General features: G+C 37.5%; 1 protein-coding gene across 1 annotated transcript in view; it reads right to left on the bottom strand.

Annotated features, from left to right (window-relative positions):
- Positions 1–21,948, bottom strand: part of LOC139133209 (protein LTV1 homolog) — a 53,092-nt gene that overhangs the window by 11,461 nt on the left and 19,683 nt on the right. The window contains 1 exon segment of the mRNA XM_070699679.1: positions 6,262–6,411. Within this exon segment, the coding sequence (XP_070555780.1) occupies positions 6,262–6,411 (150 nt within the window).

Here is a 21,948-nt window from a genome sequence, read left to right as displayed (position 1 = left end):
TAAGCCTGAGATGTGTACCAAAGACTGGTTGCGTCGGCCTGTGCTTGTGGACGTAATGGCCAAGATGTGTGAATAAACACAAAAATGACAGACACCACCTACCATAGCAAATGCAATAGATATATAAGATAGAGTGTTTCAGGCAAAAACAAAACTGTGTTTTATGAGGTGTTTGATTACTGCTCTGTAAAATTAGTCTGATGGTTAAAATTTTTCCCAGTGGATGTCAATTTCAATAAATGAAATTTAATCAAGAGTCTCTTCACTGATCAAAACATAGGTGTAATACATTAATTGTCAAAATATGTACATATCGCAATTGTCAAGAGGGTAATTTATAACTTCAATAGCAATAGATGTTAATTGGGTGCTAATTAGCTATTAGATCAATTCTATCTGTCTATCTTTTAATTCTTCTATCTTTCTATTGGATACACCAAATGCTAATTCAGTCTTGTGGATAATTTGAATCTTGCCAGAATTTTATTATATTGAGGATGAATAAATTTGAACATACTCGGTAAATATCTAGTGTTGTTTTGCTGTCAAGTTAATTCAAATGACAGTTATTTTGGATTGAGACTGTGTTTCACACCCAAATCTCGTTCACCGATGGCTATTTATGGCACTTTAAGCTGACAGAATCTCCTACAAGAAAGCAGTACCAGTGAAGCGTGTCACCGGCATGCTAATTCACTGAGGCCTGTCAACTTCAAAGTTATGTATTGCCAATAACAGCGTCAACAGCCTGCCATTGTTAAGTATGGTTTATTGGACAAATGTTCTACTTGCAAGGAACTGAAGGGGATTCACTGTCAAACTGTGGATTTCGATGTCTTTAACTGATGTCTGGATTTTAATATCCATCTTCTACTTCTGCAAGCCTTAATGGAATTTCTTTAATCTATTGAGCAGACATCTTAACACACTTCATTGCGCAGCCTGCAAACTGCACTTCTCTGGCTAGGATTAAATATCTGCTTTCTCACACCAGACACTAACCTACACGTAGCTATACAGTGACCCTTGACTTTTCGTGTCAAGGGTCACAGATTACCATAGTGATGCAAAATTTTGGATTGAGCCAGCCATTGTGTAGATGATTTGCATTATGTGGAATTTATTGAATTTTTGATCAGCAGGTTTGGACATGAAAGAGTTGCTTTGGACAATTTTTGTTTTTGTCCAAAATACTGTTATTCACAACTGAATAATTGCCGGCACCCCTATCAGGGAGAGCAAGTGATCAGTGCCCTGGAACAGACTAAAACAAACTAACACGTACAATGTCAAGTTTGAGACCGATGGTTTCCATCAGTGCAAAATGCCAAACAAAACACAGCATGACTTTGTGAGTGTTTAAAACTCTGTCAGCAATAACATTTGATTTATTTTTTAGTATATTTGCTCTTGGAGTTAAACAGGTTTTTTTTGGTTCTACTCCGAATATTTTGTTGAAATACCCACTATTGAACTTGTCAAACACAGCTTGTAGTAGATGCAGTGTCCAATGTTGACTACTGAATTGACGTCTGGTCAAAAATTCACTTGTTGACAATAACACTGCACATTATATACATGTGTACACTGTTTTGCTGGCAAAGTTGACACTTCACATTTCAACGACTTTAGTGAGTAGAATATGTTATTCATATACTTGTTTTACAGAACAAAAAAAGAAGAAAAGTATCATAAAAAGTGATTGCTTTAAAATTCCAGTCAGATTAATGAGACCATACACTTCATTTTGGTCTATATTATTCATCCACAGCCAGTATTTCTTTCCAGAATATATTTGAATCTGAAAACTTTGTTTCTTATATTTTAGGGTGACAGAATATTTGTGACATGAAGATTTAAAGGCCTAGCCAATATTGCAAGTGTTTATATGAGTTCGTCATTGAAGAAATGAAGTTATATCAAATCAACTTGAATCTTTATGCTTGGGAAAATCAACGAAATAACATCGTCAAAGTTTGGCATATTTGGCTCCTGGCTGACCACTGGAAGCAGATTGTATGGAACACGGTTGTGGTGATATACCAGACCTGGTCATTCTCTCCTCAATATGGTTGTATGGGATTCAGAATTCTGATTACATTGCGATTTAGGGTGTTGCTGAGTGACATAGCGAACACTTCCAGGTGCCAACTATGCTCCGTGTTTGGAATGCTGTCAGACTGGCAGGAAAGAGAGAACTTGCCGGGACAAGTCTCGGCACTCCAAGAGGAAAACTTGACAACGTCATCTCTGTTCCTTTATCTTGATCAAACGATGTTTGATTGAATTGGAAATGGCTTACAGACAATTAGTCTATTCATGGAGACCGATTACAAGCACATACCATGTCCATCGATTTACGCACAATAGCCGCAAACATTTATTTCTCAATTGATCAATCAATTATGTGTCACTTACTGAGACCTCTAAACATTCTGATTGGAGAAGTTTCCTGCATATAACTAGACACTTCTTTACTTTGTTTCCGACAGCATGGAAATATGGATTTGTCAACTATCAGCAAATGCCAGTGAGTGGTACAAATTTACTGACTCTTCAATTGCATGAAAAGTACAAAATATAAGTATATACATGTATGAACATAGAGGTACGTGTACATAAAATGTGATTAACACTGTGGATAGCTGCTATGTCAAAAGTAAATGTACTGCCATTACAAACACTTAAGGGCCAATTTCCATCCCTAATTCTCGCATTAGTGGTTGTTGACATTGACTGTTTATAATCTTTACGGCCCTGATATGGCTTTTGCGGCCCGAGGTCGTGCGGCGGAAGGGCCCGAGCATGCGAGGGCCCGTACGCCGTACGACCAAGGGCTGCAAAAGCCGTATCAGGGCCGTAAAGGTTTTATCATATACCTTATGGAATGATAAATTTGTAGTTTACATAATATTCAACATTGTTTACGAGATAAAAATGCTGTGCGATATCAAAGATTCATCGCCATTTGTGTAAGTTTTTCAGAATACAATGACCGCTTCCCGTCGCGGATTGACATACATAATGACGTCATTTGTTTACCTGCAGAATTCTAGAACGCGCAAAGCAACATCTGTACTGTACGTGACCAACAGAGATCAAGGCTGAAATCGAGGTGTATGGAGGACAAAAGCGTGTTGTCAGTTTCTGGTAATTTTTACTGAACAGGCACGCACTTAGTATAAACAGGATTTCACTAGAATTTAGAAATAAAAGCCGATGTCACCTGCACGGCCCCACTGTCGCCATGCGCAACTACGATCTGAGCGAGCAGACGTTTTTTCTAATCTTGCGCTGGCTTTGTGTACGAATGGAACGTTTGCGGATAGCAACGCGCGTAGTAACCAGAATTGAAATAGTTCAGAAATGCACGCGATTGCCCATATTTGGGCACCGGGCCGGGGCGTGATACGTAAAAAAATGCACGGATCTGAGGCGCTTTCTCCCATAGCTTTACACAGGCACATGATGTAGGTATATGATAATGTGATTTTAGTCCCTAGTTCTCCTTTGAAATTTGTGCACGGTTTAGTCAATTTGCTCAGAGACAAGCTGATAAGAAATCTGCCCCTTTAAGATACAATGCTACAACAGGACAGTCTTTTAAACGTTCAACTTTTTTATAATTATGCATTTCTGGTCTGTGCTCATATGGACTAATTTTGAAGACTGAGGAGTATATAAAGTTTTCAGTGTCTTGTTTCAGTGAAAATTTAGTTTATTTGCCACTAAGAGGATGACATTATGTATAGAGACATTTTAGATTTCAAATATTGGTATATTTTAATTTCCAACTTTTGTGATCACTGACTTTTATTCTTGATTATTGCAGATAATGGTTTATTATTTCCTACGGACACTCTGAGTAAAAATTTCAATCTTTCTGTTTTGAGGATGTACAAAATTTAATATGAATGTGTTCTATCAAAGTGGTTCAATAACTTCAAAGGACAAAATCCCCAATGCCATGCGTTAGACTGTGCTATTGAGGTACAGCACTGGTTTTCTTCCCGAGAATTGTAATAGACAGCTCAAAATAAATTGTACAGCTACTTTTCCAAACAATGTGAAATGCATGGAACTCAAGACTGGTTTTAAAGCATTTGGATCATGTCAGAAAAAATATTATAACACATCATTTCTGTATGCATCTACCAATGAGTACAATAGAATTTTGCGTGGTGCTGAAATAACAGTTCCATAACTTTGGCTGTTTCAAGGCGCCACTAGTTCAGCGCACAATGGACAATAGCACTGCATATCGCCCTCCGCACTGTGTCAAGTGACGTTGCTTAGCCGAAAGCCTCATGCATACTTTGCAGTATTTTCATAACAACCCCGTAATATACAGATGTACAGTGTAGGTTATAATTTGTGTTTCTGGTGCAATAATGAAATCAAACACACGTTGTGTGTTTCATTTGCCTACGCCACATTTCCTAGATGCAACATGGTTAAACCAACCGAAGGGGACAGCAAAAGTGATATCAGAGAGACATGTACATGTATGAAGCGATGTTCTACGTAAAGAAACAGGATAATGGTTGAATCCTGCAGATATTTAAAACATAAACATTATTTAAACAGTACTCCGACACTGTCTAAATCCTGAGTGTAATCCATGAAATACTCAATACCACAGGATCTTGGCACTTGCAACTAACACTACTCAGCCCACAGTTTGTAATTTCACAAAGCGGAATCAGTTTCAAGTCACCCTGGTCAACTCTTTTAACTCATATCCTATTTCCTGTTCTCAAGAGTAAACCGCACAATCATCTGAAATTCTGAAGAGGAAAAAAGCGATGGCATTTCCCAACACTATTATGGGAAACGTGTATACTCCCCTACCAGTAAAATATCAGTTTTTCTTCTCACATTTTTTGTTTTCTTGGATAGGGATTAGGATTGCCCAAGCAGTAGGCTTTTAGTTTCCCGATGACTAGGTGGTACAGGTTATGATGTCAATGACATCACAAAACCATCACAAGGCCAAAACTGAGAGCTGAGACCAAGTCAGTCTAAACATCTGTAAACTTACAAGTGTTTGAGTTTCAACACATACATCAACAGATACTCATGTTATCCAGTCTATGCAATTATTAAAAGGCTTTTCAGTGAAACAAACTCTTGTAAGTGAGTAGAAAAAAACCCGAAAAACAAAGCCTTTTTTTTCCCTCAGCGGTGATGCACAGGCAGATATACCACACCCAGCGACTGTATACCACCAGATTTCAACCAGATCACGATATACCGGTACGCACAAGCGATAACGTGTGCATATATGCTGTGAACTGAGGTATACCCATTGATGACATAGTTTATTGCTATAATATCACAAATGTTTATTCAAATTCTGCGTGACATGCCAAAAAAGGGATTTTTCTCTCGCTGAGAGCTCATGTATGTTCCAATCATGCTGTATCGCAAATATAACACGGCTAATTTCACATCTCGACCAATCAGATTGCTATATGACAGAACTGTCCATATTTTGGAACAAGGGACATCATTCAATATATCATGCATAAGATCTAACATTGTCAGGTGTTCATGTAAATCCACAGCTGACTGGGTCCAAGGTGGATGTACCGGTATGGTGTACTTGACCATGGAGAGTAACAAGGAGAGTGCTATATGTGTCCACAGGGATACTACTGATGAAATGAAGGTGACATTATGGTGCACTTGACCATGGACAGTAACATGGATAGTGCTAATGTGTCCATAGGGATACCGTTGATAATTGAAAATGAAGGTGACGGTGACTGTAAAGGTCAAGATGACCTTGACATCAAAGGCGATGAACTTTGGGGGTAGGGAATTCTAAATGAAATGACTGCCTTCACAGTCAAATGTTGTCAGAAAGCTGTCTACTTTAACAAGACAACTACTGTCACTTTTGATAGCATTTCCCTCATTTTTGTTATTGATGATGAGTGTATTTTCTTTTTATTTCTTCTAAAGAAAGTATGTTGAAATGCATATGACCAGATAAAATACGGCAAAATTCACATTGGTTTCAAGTAGTCTTGGACCTGTAAATACATGTAGCCGTATCGATACGTTGAGTGCCCTATGCATTTTAGTATGATTTGGGTATAGAACAAAGATTTATGGATATGACAAAAGTAACTCAACAGTTACTGTGAATGGAGCTTTGAATCTTAGGTATGTGTCTCACTTTGTTTTGCTTTCAGCAGCAAAGAGAGTTTAAAACACTAAGATGCAAAGTGTGTGTGTGTGTGTGTGTGAATTTACCTGGCTTCGTGGCTTGGGTCTTGGAGGAACCACTGGTTTGTCTGACGACACCAGGACATTTTGTGGGTTAGTCTCTTTCAAATGTTGTAAATAGTTGTAGTCATCGTCGTAGTACACGCCATACTGCCTCTGTTCATCTTTGCGTTTGTCCTGCAGAAAAAAAGGGCAAAAGATAGAATAAGTATGTCTGTGTTCAGAATCAAAACAATATCACTTGTACATGTACAGCAACAAATGAGGTGAGTATTTATGCTTACGGCAACATTTCAAAGATTGTAGTGTCAGCAAATTTGGATTGGAAAGATTGTGTTATGATTTTCAATTTCTTTTCATGACCAGACATGTTTGTTCATAACGGTATTACAATACTCTTTCTTGTCATCGGTTGCTGAATCCCAGGTTTATGGTACCTGTACATAAGAAATACTGTACAGTGTACCGGTACTTGTGACAGTTTTAATGGAATTTCTGATAAACCTAGATTGCATACCCTACAGGTACATTTCTACTGTTACTTATTATGAATGAAATAAGAAATGTCAGAATTCCGGATATTTCTTGAAAACTACCTGTTTTATAACTAAATCAGCCACGATTATACAGTTTCTTTAACTATTCCCAGGGTCATATATACATATACTGGTAATAAATGAACATATGTTGGAGCATTCTTGTTATAGGCAAAGCTGTATTTCTGTGCCATGATACCTCTTGGGGTAGCACCTCCAGCTGTTACTGAATAAGGGGTCAGTGCCTTATGGTGATGATTTTGGACGGGAAATGCTCTATACTCTGATCTGTTGGTATTTGTTGAATATCAAATATCAGTACAATGTACATGTATGTCATGGCCTTTACTGAAGAAACAGGTAAAAAAAGATGTAAAGTGGCTTTTTTTACATTGTACTGTCGTTATAATGTTGTAATACAGTTTTGATTATTTTGAGAACTTTATTTTCGTTGATCTGGTTAGAAAATTGACTCTGTAGCACAGAGTGTGAGTGAAACAAAGCATGAATGTACAGTCACTAAGCAACTTTTAAAAATAGTGAATTTGATGTCTGAGGCAGGACAAACCTGAACCCAACACAAGGACAAAACCTGGAACAATACGTAGCCAATACCTGGTGTACATGTATACCATGCTGGTGTATATTCACATTCACAAATTAAAATGAATCATAATACAAGTGGACAAATAACTGGTGCCAAATGTGTGCTCTGCTTTGTGATACACAGGGAGAATATTTCAGCAAAACTGACTAACAATTTTATTGAAATATCCGTTTCAAGTTGTCCAATATCCTGTGACTTCTGAGTTCACATATTGTTCATAACACCAACACAGGGTGACCTGGTAGCCAAAATATCAACATATGGTGACCTAGTTAGTCATAATTTGATCCTTGTCCTGGGAATTACGTTACCAACTTCCCTACAGTTGGTTTTGATTCAGAAGTTATGAATTTAACCTCAAGGAGCCTAGCGGTAAAGGGAATAGAAACATAAATGAGAAACATGACCATCATCTTCTTGAATTTGGGATCATTTTTCTTTTATCAACATTGTAGGAAGTAAAATATTTACATGAACGTGTCTCTGAATGACCATAAAAAGTGTAAAATACTGTGATTTCCTCTCTTAGTAATTTGTGAAACATAAATAGCTACTATGTCGCAACAACGCATTTTATTTTATTTTACTTTTTGTTTACATTTTTCCAATCCATCATCAAACAAGTCAAAGCTCAATGACAGGATGAGGTATACCCACCATCAATCACCTACTGCATCACAAAGCAATGAGGAGTAAAGTGCCTTGCTTAAGGGCACAACACCATGCTGGAGTCTCTCCAACTCACCATGGTTATTGACCCTGTCCAACCATGTTTCAACCATGTTTAACCATGTTTGAACCATGATACAGAAAGCGGGGTGACACCATCCTCTGACAGTGAGTCTGGTACTCTAACCACTTCCCCACGGTGCCTCCATAAAATTTAACAAGTAGCTATGTTTGATATTTTTAGCGCTGTGGGCATGCAGTTTATCTTTTCCTTCTCCTTCAATTCAATAAGTATGTACAGCTGCATGTCGTCACTGCCCGTGACTGAACAGAAATCCAAACTAAATTTAGTCAATGATGTTGTGGAATTGAAATCTGCGCCAACACATGGAGTAGGATGAACTACTACTCTTTACTAGCCGTACTTTGTATGTAACAGAGAGGACAATGACAATGTACTAGTTTTCTAAAACAAAAATTAATAATGATATTATCAAAAGTTGCAGCTATAGCACCTTTAACCTTATACTGTCGCACAAATCCAAACAGATTTTCAAATAGGATCAAAAGTTCAGAAGGGACAATAGTGGTAATTTTTAAAAATATATTCATTATTTTTGAAGAAAATAAATACATTTAAATCTTCTCATTAAAGTATGTGGATATGTAAAGTTGCAGGTATTAACCTATGGGAGATACCATGTAGTCTGTACAATATGCAATATTGCTGTTGACAAATATATCTACCAGTAGTCTGGACTAAAATTTAGTTGTCAATATTAACATTAAAGATAAGTGTAAGTCTGTATTTGTATGATGTGATTCCAGTGTGCTGGGCTACCATAGGTTATGATTCATTAAAATATTAGTATATGTAAATTACCAAGGACATTTATGTATATCGCTTGATTAAAATTAAAGTTAACTTTCTCTAAAAAATTTGGATTAAAATTACAGTTCTCTGAAATTTTGCCATGGCAACGGTGTAATTTTGCTTAATCTACAAGTGCCGGACTGCAATCTGCTGATGGAAAATTGATCCGCCTGCCAACATGTACATTCCCAGAGATTTTGGTAATCATTTACAATTTTTATTTAACAGTCACATGTGCTAGGCATCAACGTCTCATTTATCATGTCTTTGTGCCTGGATGCATTGCTGTGAGTAATTGATCAGGATTGCTGGGACTGTTCAGTTTCAGTAAATCATGCACAGTGAGTGATTGTAATGAGACTCAAACTACAATAGATGTGCTTGCAGCCAAATGTCAGAAATGTATAACAGCAGTGTCTTTTATATTTGTTTATATGAACCATTACAACTGCCTTAAGTATCTCTAAGGCCGCGTTCAAAAAAAATGGTGAGGGGGGGGGGGGCTGGAGGAATCGCGATTGAAATCTTATTTTTTTTCAGATCCCCCCCTCAATACCCTCAAAATTTTCAAGTCCCCCCCCTCAATATCCTCAAAATTTTCAAGTCCCCCCCCCAAATTACCATATAGCCGCTTATTTATTAGAAATGCACGCAGAGTAAAAAAAAAACATGTAATGTGTGGTTCTGCACGCAAATGTTCAACACCTCTTATCTTACCTCTTATCAGCAGGTTGTAGAGCCATATACCTAGGGCAAGTTCTTAAATTGATTCATTTTTAAATGCATCAGTGAACTTTTTGGATTTCTCAGTCTAAGCCGACTTGAGTTTATCGAACTCTGGCCAATTCAATGGCACCAGCTGAAAAGCACACAAAATGACAATCATGAGAGAGTATTAAAATTGTGTATTCCTAGCTACGTTTAACCAAATTGTGAAAAAATGAGCACAGTGACCTACCGAATTTTTTTTTCAAAAGTACAAGACATATACAACTTAGATGCCACTTATAAAATGTTTTACAAAATTGACAATACTGGAAGGTTAAAATATTCCATGAAATTAATGTTTTAATCTCAGAAATTTTGGGTGTAATAATGGCAAATTTGATAACAAATAAAAGATTCCATTTAGTCACACATTTTTCCATTTAAATTAGAGTCTTTACTGTTCAAAGTTGTACTTTTGTGTTATTGGTACAATGAGATGTGAAAATTTCATTCACTGCATGAACTTGAAATGAATGGTTTTATATATTGATTTTAAGTGATTTTAGAAAAACGGACTTTTCATCGTACATGTACATAAGATCAAGTATGGTGACCCCATCTTTTTTCTCTAATATTTGATTGTTCTCATATGCCAGAATTCAAAAATCAATGGTAACTGTTAGTCCCCTAGTCTTCTATGTGTTGCTCTCTGGCTGGATCCTGTGTACATGTAGATGTATGTTTCACTGTCAATTGAGTGTCCTACGACCGAAACTCTTCTTAAACTACATCAGAATCAGAGCTACATGTATCACTGTCACTGCCAGTATGTAGTAGCAGGGCAGTAGTTGTATTAACTTTTTATTTTGACAATATTTTTGTTCAGTTTATACAATTGTGTTCTTGCCCAGCTATCCAGTATTCATCTTGCCAACACAGCCTACGTGTACCGTGCATTTGCATCATTCAATTATCACCAATATTTAGACAAACGGCTTTGTTGACAAACTGAACATTGTCTTTTTCAGCAGCATGCTGTAGAGAGACACCAAGAAACTGTGTTTGATACATTGCATAGAAATATTGAAAAATTATCAACAGCTGTAGCTCCTGCCCCATTACAGGCCAACTTGTTCTACAAAATTTAATGGCATTCATACATTTTTAGACTTTTTCGAGATTAAGACATAAAATATGACAAAACGGTTCTAGATTTTGTTTAATTATTACTAACATTAGAACCATTGGACAACATCAAAATGTTGGGAGTCAAAATATTTTTAGGTCCCCCCCCCCCTATAGGCAGAGCAAAACTTTCAAGTCCCCCCTCGACTACCCCAAAAATTTTCGAATCCCCCCCCTGAATTCCTCCAGGCCCCCCTCACTACTTTTTTGAACGCGGCCTAATGGCTGACTGTTGTTATATAATAAATAGGGAAAGTGTGAAACATTCTGATATATTTTACTCTAAGCAATACCTTGATCAACATATACAATGTATATTTATTTGCATCAATTCAGTTCGGACATTGGAACCTGGAGTTAGAAGTTACATATTATCTGCTATTGTCCCATTTTGCATTGTATATCAAAACCGATACCGGATCAACCCCAATGTGTTTAGTTTCGATGGTGCCTTTCGACGTGACGCGCAGCCAACTATATGTAGCTATTACCTCACAAATTTCAACACTCTCAACAGGCCTTCATGCTATAATTGGCACACAAGACACTTGTCTGGTATGCAATGATATCATTCATTGCCTGAATGTATTTCCATATCAGCACTTGAAGGGTGACGTACGGTTGTTCCAATGATACACAATTATGAGTGGTACAATCTGTGGATACCGGGACATTGATAAACACATACCAGACCAGAAGGACACTCTCTGATAAGAGAAAACTGATTCCCTGGAGGCCTCCTAGGCAAACCAGACACTTGTCAAACTACAAATCTTACAATTACCGGTGATGACAGATGTCACAATACAAGCTGGTGGTTTTAAAGATTGCGGTAAAATATTAAAGGGAGTCACCCAGTAACTGATTTGTTTATTTGACACTTTTAGTACAGTATTAGACCACAACTGTCAGTGGTGGGTTATAACTTGTATAGGGAAAACTAACCCATTAATTTTACTTTGCAAATATTTCCCTCAGGTCAACTCTTATTGTACCATTATAGGGAAACCCACCCTTAATTTTATTTTCCAATTATTTTGTTCCGTCATTATGCTATCTTTTAAGTTCTGCACAGAGATGTGGTGATAACATCGATAATGATAATGATGATGAGCACCATGATGACAAAAATAATCAAGAAATGAACAATGACACCTCCTTGGATGAACAAAGCCAATAGTCTAAAGTCTGGCACCATAATTTAATTAATTTAAATCATTGAAATTGCCATTCCCCTAGTCCAATGGACTGGTAAACACTACATTTTACCAGATTTGAGCAAAGAACAACTTTTGCACCATTAATGCTGAACATACAATCATGTAAATGACATTGTGAAACTGTTATCCTGGTAACTGCAATGTTGTAAATCAAGTTGAATACATCTGTACCGGTACATCTCTCAACACTGCTTCATTATCCTGCCAAGTTCATATTTCACCATCAATAGTTCAAGTTGGTTAAAATAGTGAAGCACAACATGTCCTATATGGTGAATTTTAATTGAATTAAAAAAATTGAAGGCCCCCGAAAACATAGATACTGAACATATAAACATGATTTTTATAGACTATAACTGCTATAACATGCCAAGCCAAGTTGGTGAAAATACATACATGTATAGTTTTGGCTCAATACCGCTTTTTATTGACTTGGCAGATGGGAAAATGATACCATCTGGCAGGAAAAGGGTTGATGCTAATGTGATGGGGATACACCTGAAATCCTAACAAACTATCACACATGGTAATATTTACATTTATTAATTTTCTTCTATTGACAGGATATTCTGGTTAATCAGTCAGCTGTTTCCCATAATAAAAAATTCAAATTTGAAGTAATAAATATTGATTTTTGCCACCATTCCAGTAATAAAGTCAAACACTTTTCGGCAGAAATGTCTCGGTGGAGTTAAAATTGAGCTGAATGCAGTAGATGTAATTAGAGAACATTTTACCGAACGCTATTGAAGTCAGAACACCTGCTCAGGAACCACAAGCGGAAAGAAAATTAATGAGAAAATAATGCTGTAGAGGCCATGAGAATTCCAATAAAAGTTCACTTTCTGCCTTGTAATCAGACTTCAGGCCTCACTGTTAGTATCAATTGATTTTTTCTGTGAATATGTCTGGCTGGGAGTTTTGTAAACATCCATACAAAAACCATGGAGGGTTGTCTGCTGGAAATATCTGCATGTTTTTCACTTTGGCTGCATGGGCACAGATTGGCTCCATTAAAATTGCTGGAGGTTAATGTGATCGATGCATGTACAGACTGCTGATGGCAGTGCAGAGATTGGGTAATTATCTTGTGCTTGCCACTTGAAGTTCTGCCCGGATAGCTTGTCTCTACTGATTGGGGTTTTCCCTGAATTACGATAGTAATTTGAAAGTTAATCTCTCAAAACCATTCTGTTGTCACGTATGCTTGTTAGCAAATTTAAAAGTCTAATATGCAGTAAGATTCTTCTAAACCAGACATTCTTTTTTTTTCCCTTTTACGCAAAATTCAAGCGTCATACTGGTATATGGATCCTTACAATACCGCTGGTGTGCTGTCGGATTGCGAAGGTTTATACAACCTGTATACTGCATCACACAGAAGCCCCTTAAAATGTGTTCCATACTGCAGAATGCATGTGACCAACTGTAGCCTTATCATGTTTTGTCTCCACCTCTTCATCCATTTACTGGAAAATTTTGTGAATTAGGGGTTCTCATCGATCCTCAATTTACCTTTTTACAGGGAAGAATATCTACCATTTTTGTCAATGTATACGATGTAATGTAGAAAAATTCTAAAGATTTTGCCGGAATTTCTTTGTCAGTCTGTTAAAAATTTGTTAAACATTTCCATGATGTATTTCATTTTCTTATCTCTGATTGGCCGCTACATGACATGGTTGATGGCCAATTAGATAAATACATAATACATAAACAAATATAAACAAATACACAGACAAACAAACAAATCAGTATTGCTTATACCAATCAGGCATGAACAGCACTGTTAAGCGCATCTGTAGAACCCTGGTCTACATCATCCTTAGTGTAGAAATCCATGCTGGGCTAAGGGTACTGTACCTTGACTTATTAAAGGGAAACCTAAGTCCAGCGACTTTGACCGTTTATCCCTTCCAAAATCACCCTTGAATAAAATGCAGCTCAAATTTGCAACATAATTGCACGCGCCGACGACTACGGAGCGACGAAAAGAGACGTTGAAGTAGACGACATTTATGGAAATGAGCTCGGAATCCCATGGGCGCGAAAGGGCTCATGGGAGGAGCGTGCGTGACGTCATCGGCGATACACGAACGTGTGTGACAGCCTACCAAAGCATTGGAGTCTATGACTGCAGGAGTGCAGTTATGCACGTTACGACTCTTTAATGCTCAGTAGCATAAAAAATGATTAACTGTTGTTCATTTGAGTGCAAAAATCACTAAAGAAAGAACAAACGGAGTCAGCTTTTACCGTCTTCCCACAGAATAGCTTTAATTTTTCAAAGACAGTCAGTGGCTAAAGAAAGTCGGGCGAGTTTTAAGTTTAAAAAGATACAAAGTTATGTTCTAATTCTTTCATGATGATTGTTTTATAAGGGATTTTGGGACTCTGATACCGATACACGACGATACTACACATTGCGGTTCGTATCTTGACATGCTGAGTCAGCCTACTATCGCAGGTTTTAACCAGATAAATATTAATATTGGCGATTTCGGTACTCTAAAATCCGAAGACGAAACTACACAAAGCTTTTCTTATCTTGACATCCCGGGTCTGCCAAATCTCCGATATATAACCAATAAAGATATGCAATTTCGGGACTATACCTGGTAATATTGATATTACAAGATACTGGAATGACTTCTTGCCTACTGTGTCTCGGCACGCCGGGTCTGAGAAATCGCCGATATTATATTTACCCGATAAATATCTATTATGCCGGGACTCCTAGGGTAATATCGATACCAGACGATCCGAGATTTACTTGCACTGTGTGGCGTCGGCACGCCGGGTCTACGAAATCACGGATATTTATCCGATAAATATCGGCGACTTAGGACTTTCACTCTGATACTGGACGATACTTTGTCAAATTGTGGGTAAATATCCGATGTATATCGGAGATTTCACCACCTAACAGATCTGACCACCCGACTACCTCTGTCCGACTCTTAGTTCAAAAATAGCATCCATGGCCGGTAGTCAAGAATACTGTATGTTTTACATTATTAGATTTATTAGTGCACGAAATACATTTATTACATGTAAAGCATTTTTTTTCATTAAATGTCCACACGGGACTTCGTCGAGAGGGCCGATCGGATATCATCGGGACTCGGGAGGCCCTTGCACAAATTACATTCTTTACATGTAAACATTTTTACTTGGCGATCGGGACTTGAACAAAGGAAATATCGGAAATCATCGGGAGTTTGGGCTGGTCTTGTATGAAATACATTCCTTACAACAAGCTTTAAGACGATACTATTTTTTTAAATAGCGGGCAAATTTCCATTATATCAGCGATTTCATCACTTTGTAGATCTGAATAAGCCCGCCTTCCTAAGTTCGACACCAGCTTCGAAAAATAGACGACACTATGATAGATTTGTCAAATCGCGAATAAATATTTTCCGATACATATCGGAGATTTGGCAACCTTAAAGATCAGGCCAAGCTCGACTTACACGATAACACAAACAATCAGTCAATCATTCCGTAAGCTTACCATTCACGAATCAAAAATTAATTTTAAGCGACTGATACAGAAAACTCTGTTTTAGGAACGTAGCGTTTAAGGATCGGAGGGTCACTCAGTCTCTCCAATCCAGTTCGGGGTCTCAGTGTACAAACACAGTGACTCCCTCCGCTGAATCATACACAAAACGCAAACAACCAAGATATGAACGATGTGTGGAGATGCTTTCCAATTATTACATATCTTAGTTCAAATTAGTATGGTTTGATTTCAGTCAGGGAAAAGTAATACTCGATGTCAGAAATATCGCTGTCCGAACTCTCCATAGTCGTCTTACGAACGCGCTGAACTGTTCACAGCACTCCTCCAGCTGCAAGCTACAATCGTCTGTATCGCCAATGACGTCACACACGCTTCTCCCATGAGCCCTTTCGCGCCCATGGGATTCCGAGCTCATTTCCATAAATGTCGTCTACTTCAACTTCTCTTTTCGTCGCGCCGTAGTCGTCAGCGCGTGCAATTATGTTGCAAATTTGAGCTGCATTTTACTCAAGGGTTATTTTGGAAGGGATAAACGGTCAAAGTCGCTGGACTTAGGTTTCCCTTGACTTATTAACATATAAAACCATACCCCCTAAGACAATATCAAATTGTACAGCAGCTCAGCAAGGGCCCAGCATCGTTCAGTCTTGTCTGACAGAGGAACAGCATATCAGAGTGTATTGAACTATTGAACCAAATAACCATCGACATCATCATCTGGTCCGTTTCATCAAGATTCTAGAAAATGATGAATGTGCTTATTTCAAGGGCATATTACAGAGCCGCAAGGTAAAAAGTTCTTCCTGCCCAATTATATTGTCCATAGTGACCTCCATTTTCCTTGAAAACAGATCATTATTTTGAATGATCATATCAAATACTTTCCCGCTCTGTAGAAAATCGATGATGTGTTGTCAATGACCAAGGACAATGCAGAACAATAAAGGACAACTGAGGCTTACATCATGAATCATCCATATGCCAATACATCTCTCATATCTCATCTTTTTGACAATTTTCATCGAGATGATTGCGTCCTCAAGGTCTTCATGCCACGGGAGAACACATGTTAACCCTGTTTTAGTAGTTCAATGAAAGCAACTCCCGCCGTACATGTACAGTACCTGGGAAAGTTTACATCGGATCAAGGTCTTCATTCAACAGTTCTCTTTTGGGGAAGCACGTTTGAAATTTTATATTTCCTGGCATATGGCACAGTGAATACTGATTGTCTGTTCTGAACAAAGCGGTCTTTTATCATTCAGAAACTCTACGTACATGTACATCACTGATAAATTCTAACAAGTACTTCTCTTGGCAAGCTCTGGTTAATACCAACCTACTGTTACATGTTATCCTGACTTCAATATTATTAAACGAGACAGCTTTATGATGCTTTGATTTGTAGTGTTTACACAAAAGCGATGATGAGATCGTAATTTTTGCCTTGAATTCATATTTGACATTTGCTGAAAAATAACTTAAAACTCTAGAAGTCATGTTATTATTCAACATTATCCTGGAGGGTGTGTTCATATTAGTTTATTATATTGAAATAAATACCATCCCTAAGAGACAGGAGAGTACAAAAAAAAAATAGTTGAGCTTTTATCGGTAGTGTTCCTCAAGTGAACATTTCCGCATGAATATCACAATCCCCCTTCAGAGCATTTGTGATGGTTTCATGTACAATGTATTTGGCCCTTTCCTCTTTCTTTATATCATGCAAACCCCCCCCCCCTTCTACCAATAAAATATTTACCGATATTTGAAATTCAAAATGGCTGCCATCCCTGCTGTTAAGTCTATGGGGGGAAAGCGCAAAATTTTTGATTTTCGAAAAACTAAGAAGTTTTCTTACACCAACAGCTTTAAAATGAGCCCATACAAGTGCAAAGTGGTGGATCAGAAAAGAATTGTAAAAGTTTGAGAGAGTCCGATATACCTGTCCCCGAGGGGCATTCTACTAGTACCTTAAGTGTGAGAATGACATTTCACTTTTGCAAATTTTATCAGAGTATTCTGTGATAATACTATAAATAATACAGGGCTCGAAATTAACATTTTATCCTGGTAGTCACTTTGACCACCACATTTTAAATTTGGTGGTCATTTTAAGGAAAACTGGTAGTCAATATTTTTGTTTGAACTGAATCATATTACATGTAATTATCAGGATTTTTGTATTCATGAAAAGAGAGGTCAATGTTATGGTGGGAGTCTTTGAACATGGCTGTACCCAAAATGTCCATATCTGTACAGTGGATTAAAAAAAATAATACCTATGTTGGATACACTGTAAAATAACTGATTTTGCCAATAACTTCTTGTCTACTGACTCCTGCTTTATTGGAACCAAATAACGTGCAAATGGGTGGCACAATTCGTTCATGTTGTCTATCTTGCAATCATACTTTTATACTTGCCAGAGTTCCAAAGTGATCGCTGCGTTGTCTTATGTTTTGTAATGATAAGTAGAAGGATTTCGAATTGGTTTTTCCGTTGCGAGAAATATTTGCATTAATGTTGCAGAATAATATTTAGTTTATTAGCACCTGTGAAGGCCCTGTGCCACAAAAAGGAACGAAACGTTATGTGTATCAATTTCTTCAAGGCCGATTGCAATGTTGTATTGGTGAAACGGTACCCTCGCCATCAGACAAACCGGCAACCGCTGAAATACTAAATTTTTCATTGGTGGTCAAAATGACCACCAGTTACAGAATTTGGAGGTCAAGCGTGGAAAAATGGTGGTCATTTGACGCAAGACCACCGCTAATTTCGAGCCCTGTAATATGACCCTTCAGGCCATCGCTTAAAGTTGGACTTTGAGCAGATGCAAATTGAGATCCTGAGCCCCCTAACTTTGGTGTCATTGGACAGCATGCAGAAAACACAAAAAAAATATTTGCAAAACAATTGTCATGATTTGTGTACGCTAACTGTTATGTACATTTTGACTTACTCAAAGGTTAACCGGATATTATCTTTTGAATAAAGTGCAAATTTCAGGAACTGAAAAAAGGTACATCGATTCTCACTATTTTACAGGAAACCTGACTTTTTCAAACATCTGACATGATGATTTGAAATTCAGGAATCTGAGGATATGTGTAATCCACAGGAATTTGAATGACACTTTTTGCCTACAAGGAATCTCGATGGGACATGTTGTTTGGGTAACTATGGCATAATACCGCTTAATAATTTCAGAGAATTTTGTCTCTTGAAAATAGGGGATATACCTTGGTCAAAGGAAAGGTTTTCCCATCATGCCCTTTCTGTAGAGCAGTTTCCTACTACATACATTCCTTTTGTTTTTGTTCAAGCTATTCTCTGGGCAGTTTTCTCAGAAAATAATCACCCAGCTTGTCATTCAACTTTGATCCACATGCAGGTGGCTATATATGCACCAGAAAAATAAGTCTACTGAACTTTGCTTTCTCGTCTTGCAACTTACATGCCTCATGCTAGTCCAAGCATGTAAGGGTCTCACCTTTTTGTTGGCAATCACCGGATAAAGTTCAGAGATCAGAGCATTATCACTGATAGGGCGACACTGTAACCTAAGAATGGATGTGCGTTCGTGCAGACAACTTTGTCGCTGTTTTGAAGTACACTATTCAGAAACCATTGAAGACTTTATAACAATCCTAAAAAGCATTTCCATTGGGAACAGGATGTTTGTAAGATTAGAATGCCGTGTACAGACTTTAAGTACACTGATACTGAATAGACACAATCTGTTAAAATGTGGAATTCTGAATGTATGAAATTCCAGACTGACGTAATATTGTTATTTGACCTCTGTGGTTGGCAGCAAACATTGTCTGGTTTGTCTTGTATTTTGGTGAACGGGGAATGAACTGTATAGCTGCATACTGAATCTGTATATGCAACTTTGCACCCCGGGCTTTGCACCTGCCCCGGTAGCAGGCAGCGAGTTAGGTGGCAGTTGGATGACACTGACTTTAATCTCACTGATGTACCTCTGGTACATCTTTCCTAATCCTGACGTCAATTCAATTGTAATAATTTGCAATTTCCTGTCACAGGTGCAGTACAGTTAGCCTCCGTAGCATCTGCACATCATTGAATTGAAGAGAGTTTGGTTAGACCACGGTCACTCTGCAAAATCATGGTTAAGTTAGATCAGGTACGGAAGACAAGGAGTGAAATTAATCATAATCGCAGAGATGCTGTCATAGTCCATAAACTAGAATTTTCAATGATACAACTTTTGAGTTTACAGGTACATCTATCATGGTACCTGTATATTTTTACATGAAATATGAGAAGATATATTGCTTATACATGTACTGCATAACAAAATGACCTTACAATAAGATCTCACTGGTTCTGTAATGGCATATAAAAACAATTCTGATTGTGCAACACACACATTACCTACATGTATTTACATTTCTTTGAGTTCTCTGCACTTTATAGCGTAATGTGTGCATGTATGTCTTGTTTTTAATTCCACCGAATTTCCACTGTGTGTCAAACATGATTACCGGTATAAATAACGATTCCAAGAGATCTTATGTGAATGTGTTACTGAGTTACATGAACATTTGTGAAACCCTGAGCACACATTTCTCTATTATACAAAGGGATATGAAACAGAATTCCACTCGGAAAATGTCATGTATGTGTATGGTGACTATCCTTTCATACCGGCAGTCCCGTTTTGACAAAAAATTACAGTGAATGGTGTCAGACATTTATTGTAAACACACAGGGATAAAAGCCTTGCTGAGCTGAGAAAGCTCAATTCTGACTCAGATTCAGTGAACGTCAATATGCAATTACTTAAACTACTGGTATGGAAGTAATTAGAGGTAATGTCAATCTGAGTCATAAAAATTGTAGTTGTGATGCTTTTTGTGATATCTATGCAGCGCATTTTGGCAGCGCATTTTGAGCATACAGATACGCACACACGACTTGATATCCAAAACATTATTCAAATTGTATGATGCTTTAACCCTTATCCTGCCAAGTATATGTTCACCATCAGGTCGAACTGGTTAAAATAAGGGCAGCATAACAGGTTCCGTATGTTGCATTTTATCAAAAACTTGAATATTTCAATATTACATACTGTAAGAACTGTAAATATGATTTTTTTCTGACAAAACCTGTAATAATGCCAAGTAGGTGAAAATACGTATAGATTCGGATCATTAATACTTTTTACATACTTGGCAGATGGAAATGTGATACTGCATGTGGGGCAGGATTAAGTTGAGGCTGTTAAGAGATGCATACTTTCATTTTGCTAAAAACTACGAAACTATTTCTAATTTTGATGATCAACTTTCCGCATTCTGTTGATATTTTTGCTGTACTGTTTACTATATCACTTTGCACAGGTTTGAAATTCTGATGAAGATATGCAAGTGTTCAGTGAAATGAGGGACGCAAAAACAGCAGTTCTTTCCAGTTAATGATGCGTAGATGATGAAAACACAGGAATCGGTTCAGATTTCTGAGATGCTCAATTTCCTAACACCTGCTCCTATCATCTGTACATCTTTAGCAAATCATCCTCTCATCTTTATCTGGTCTGCCTGAAGTCTTCAAATCAATTTCCTGAGCGATGTCGACAGATTCTCTTCAAGCTGGACATGTGATGGTATTTGCGGGCTAAATTTAGCTTCGCTGGTTTTGTAATGACGGAAACGGTGCCTTCAGTCGGGACAGTAAATTGCCTGGATAAGTGACACTTTTATTGGAATACACTGGGAATGAAATTGATTTATCCTGATGCAATTTGTGATCAACTTGTTTGGAGTTTTTATTGAGACCTGCTTTCATTTTATTGCTCTCTGTATGAAGTTGAGTCTAATACAGCCTCTCATTGAATGGCTGTCTCTACCAATGGCACCTCCATACAGAACATCATTACAACTGAATTGTGTTGAGTTTAATTTTGATATTTCATAAACAGACATTTCAAAATTGTTACTGTAGGTGGGCGACATGCATGGATGATACCGCACAGCCAAACACACGATACCAGTCTTTGGTAGTTCGCAATGCTAGTTCATATTAAGTATTGGGCATACAATTTACAATGCATGTTTTTGCAAGTTATTTCATCCTTTAATAATTGTGAAATGTGACCCCTCAGGCAGGGGGAAAAGGGATGAAATTGGGCATTACTTCTTTATCTGCACTGGTACGTATAAATAAACTTTTGAAACTACTGTAACTGATGACTTATGAAATTCTCTGCTATTTGCATACAAAACGGAGCACTGAAACTTGAAGTCTCCGATACCATACTGTTTATATGTTTCTGAAACTGACTCGTAATGTTATTTAAAAAGAATAGCTTGAAGTGTAATGTCTGCAGACGGCAGAAATATGGTAGTGAT

This window comes from Ptychodera flava, chromosome 5, assembly GCF_041260155.1.
Source record: "Ptychodera flava strain L36383 chromosome 5, AS_Pfla_20210202, whole genome shotgun sequence".
Taxonomy (NCBI): Eukaryota; Metazoa; Hemichordata; class Enteropneusta; family Ptychoderidae; genus Ptychodera; species Ptychodera flava.
This window is presented reverse-complemented; position numbering and strand designations above follow the sequence as displayed.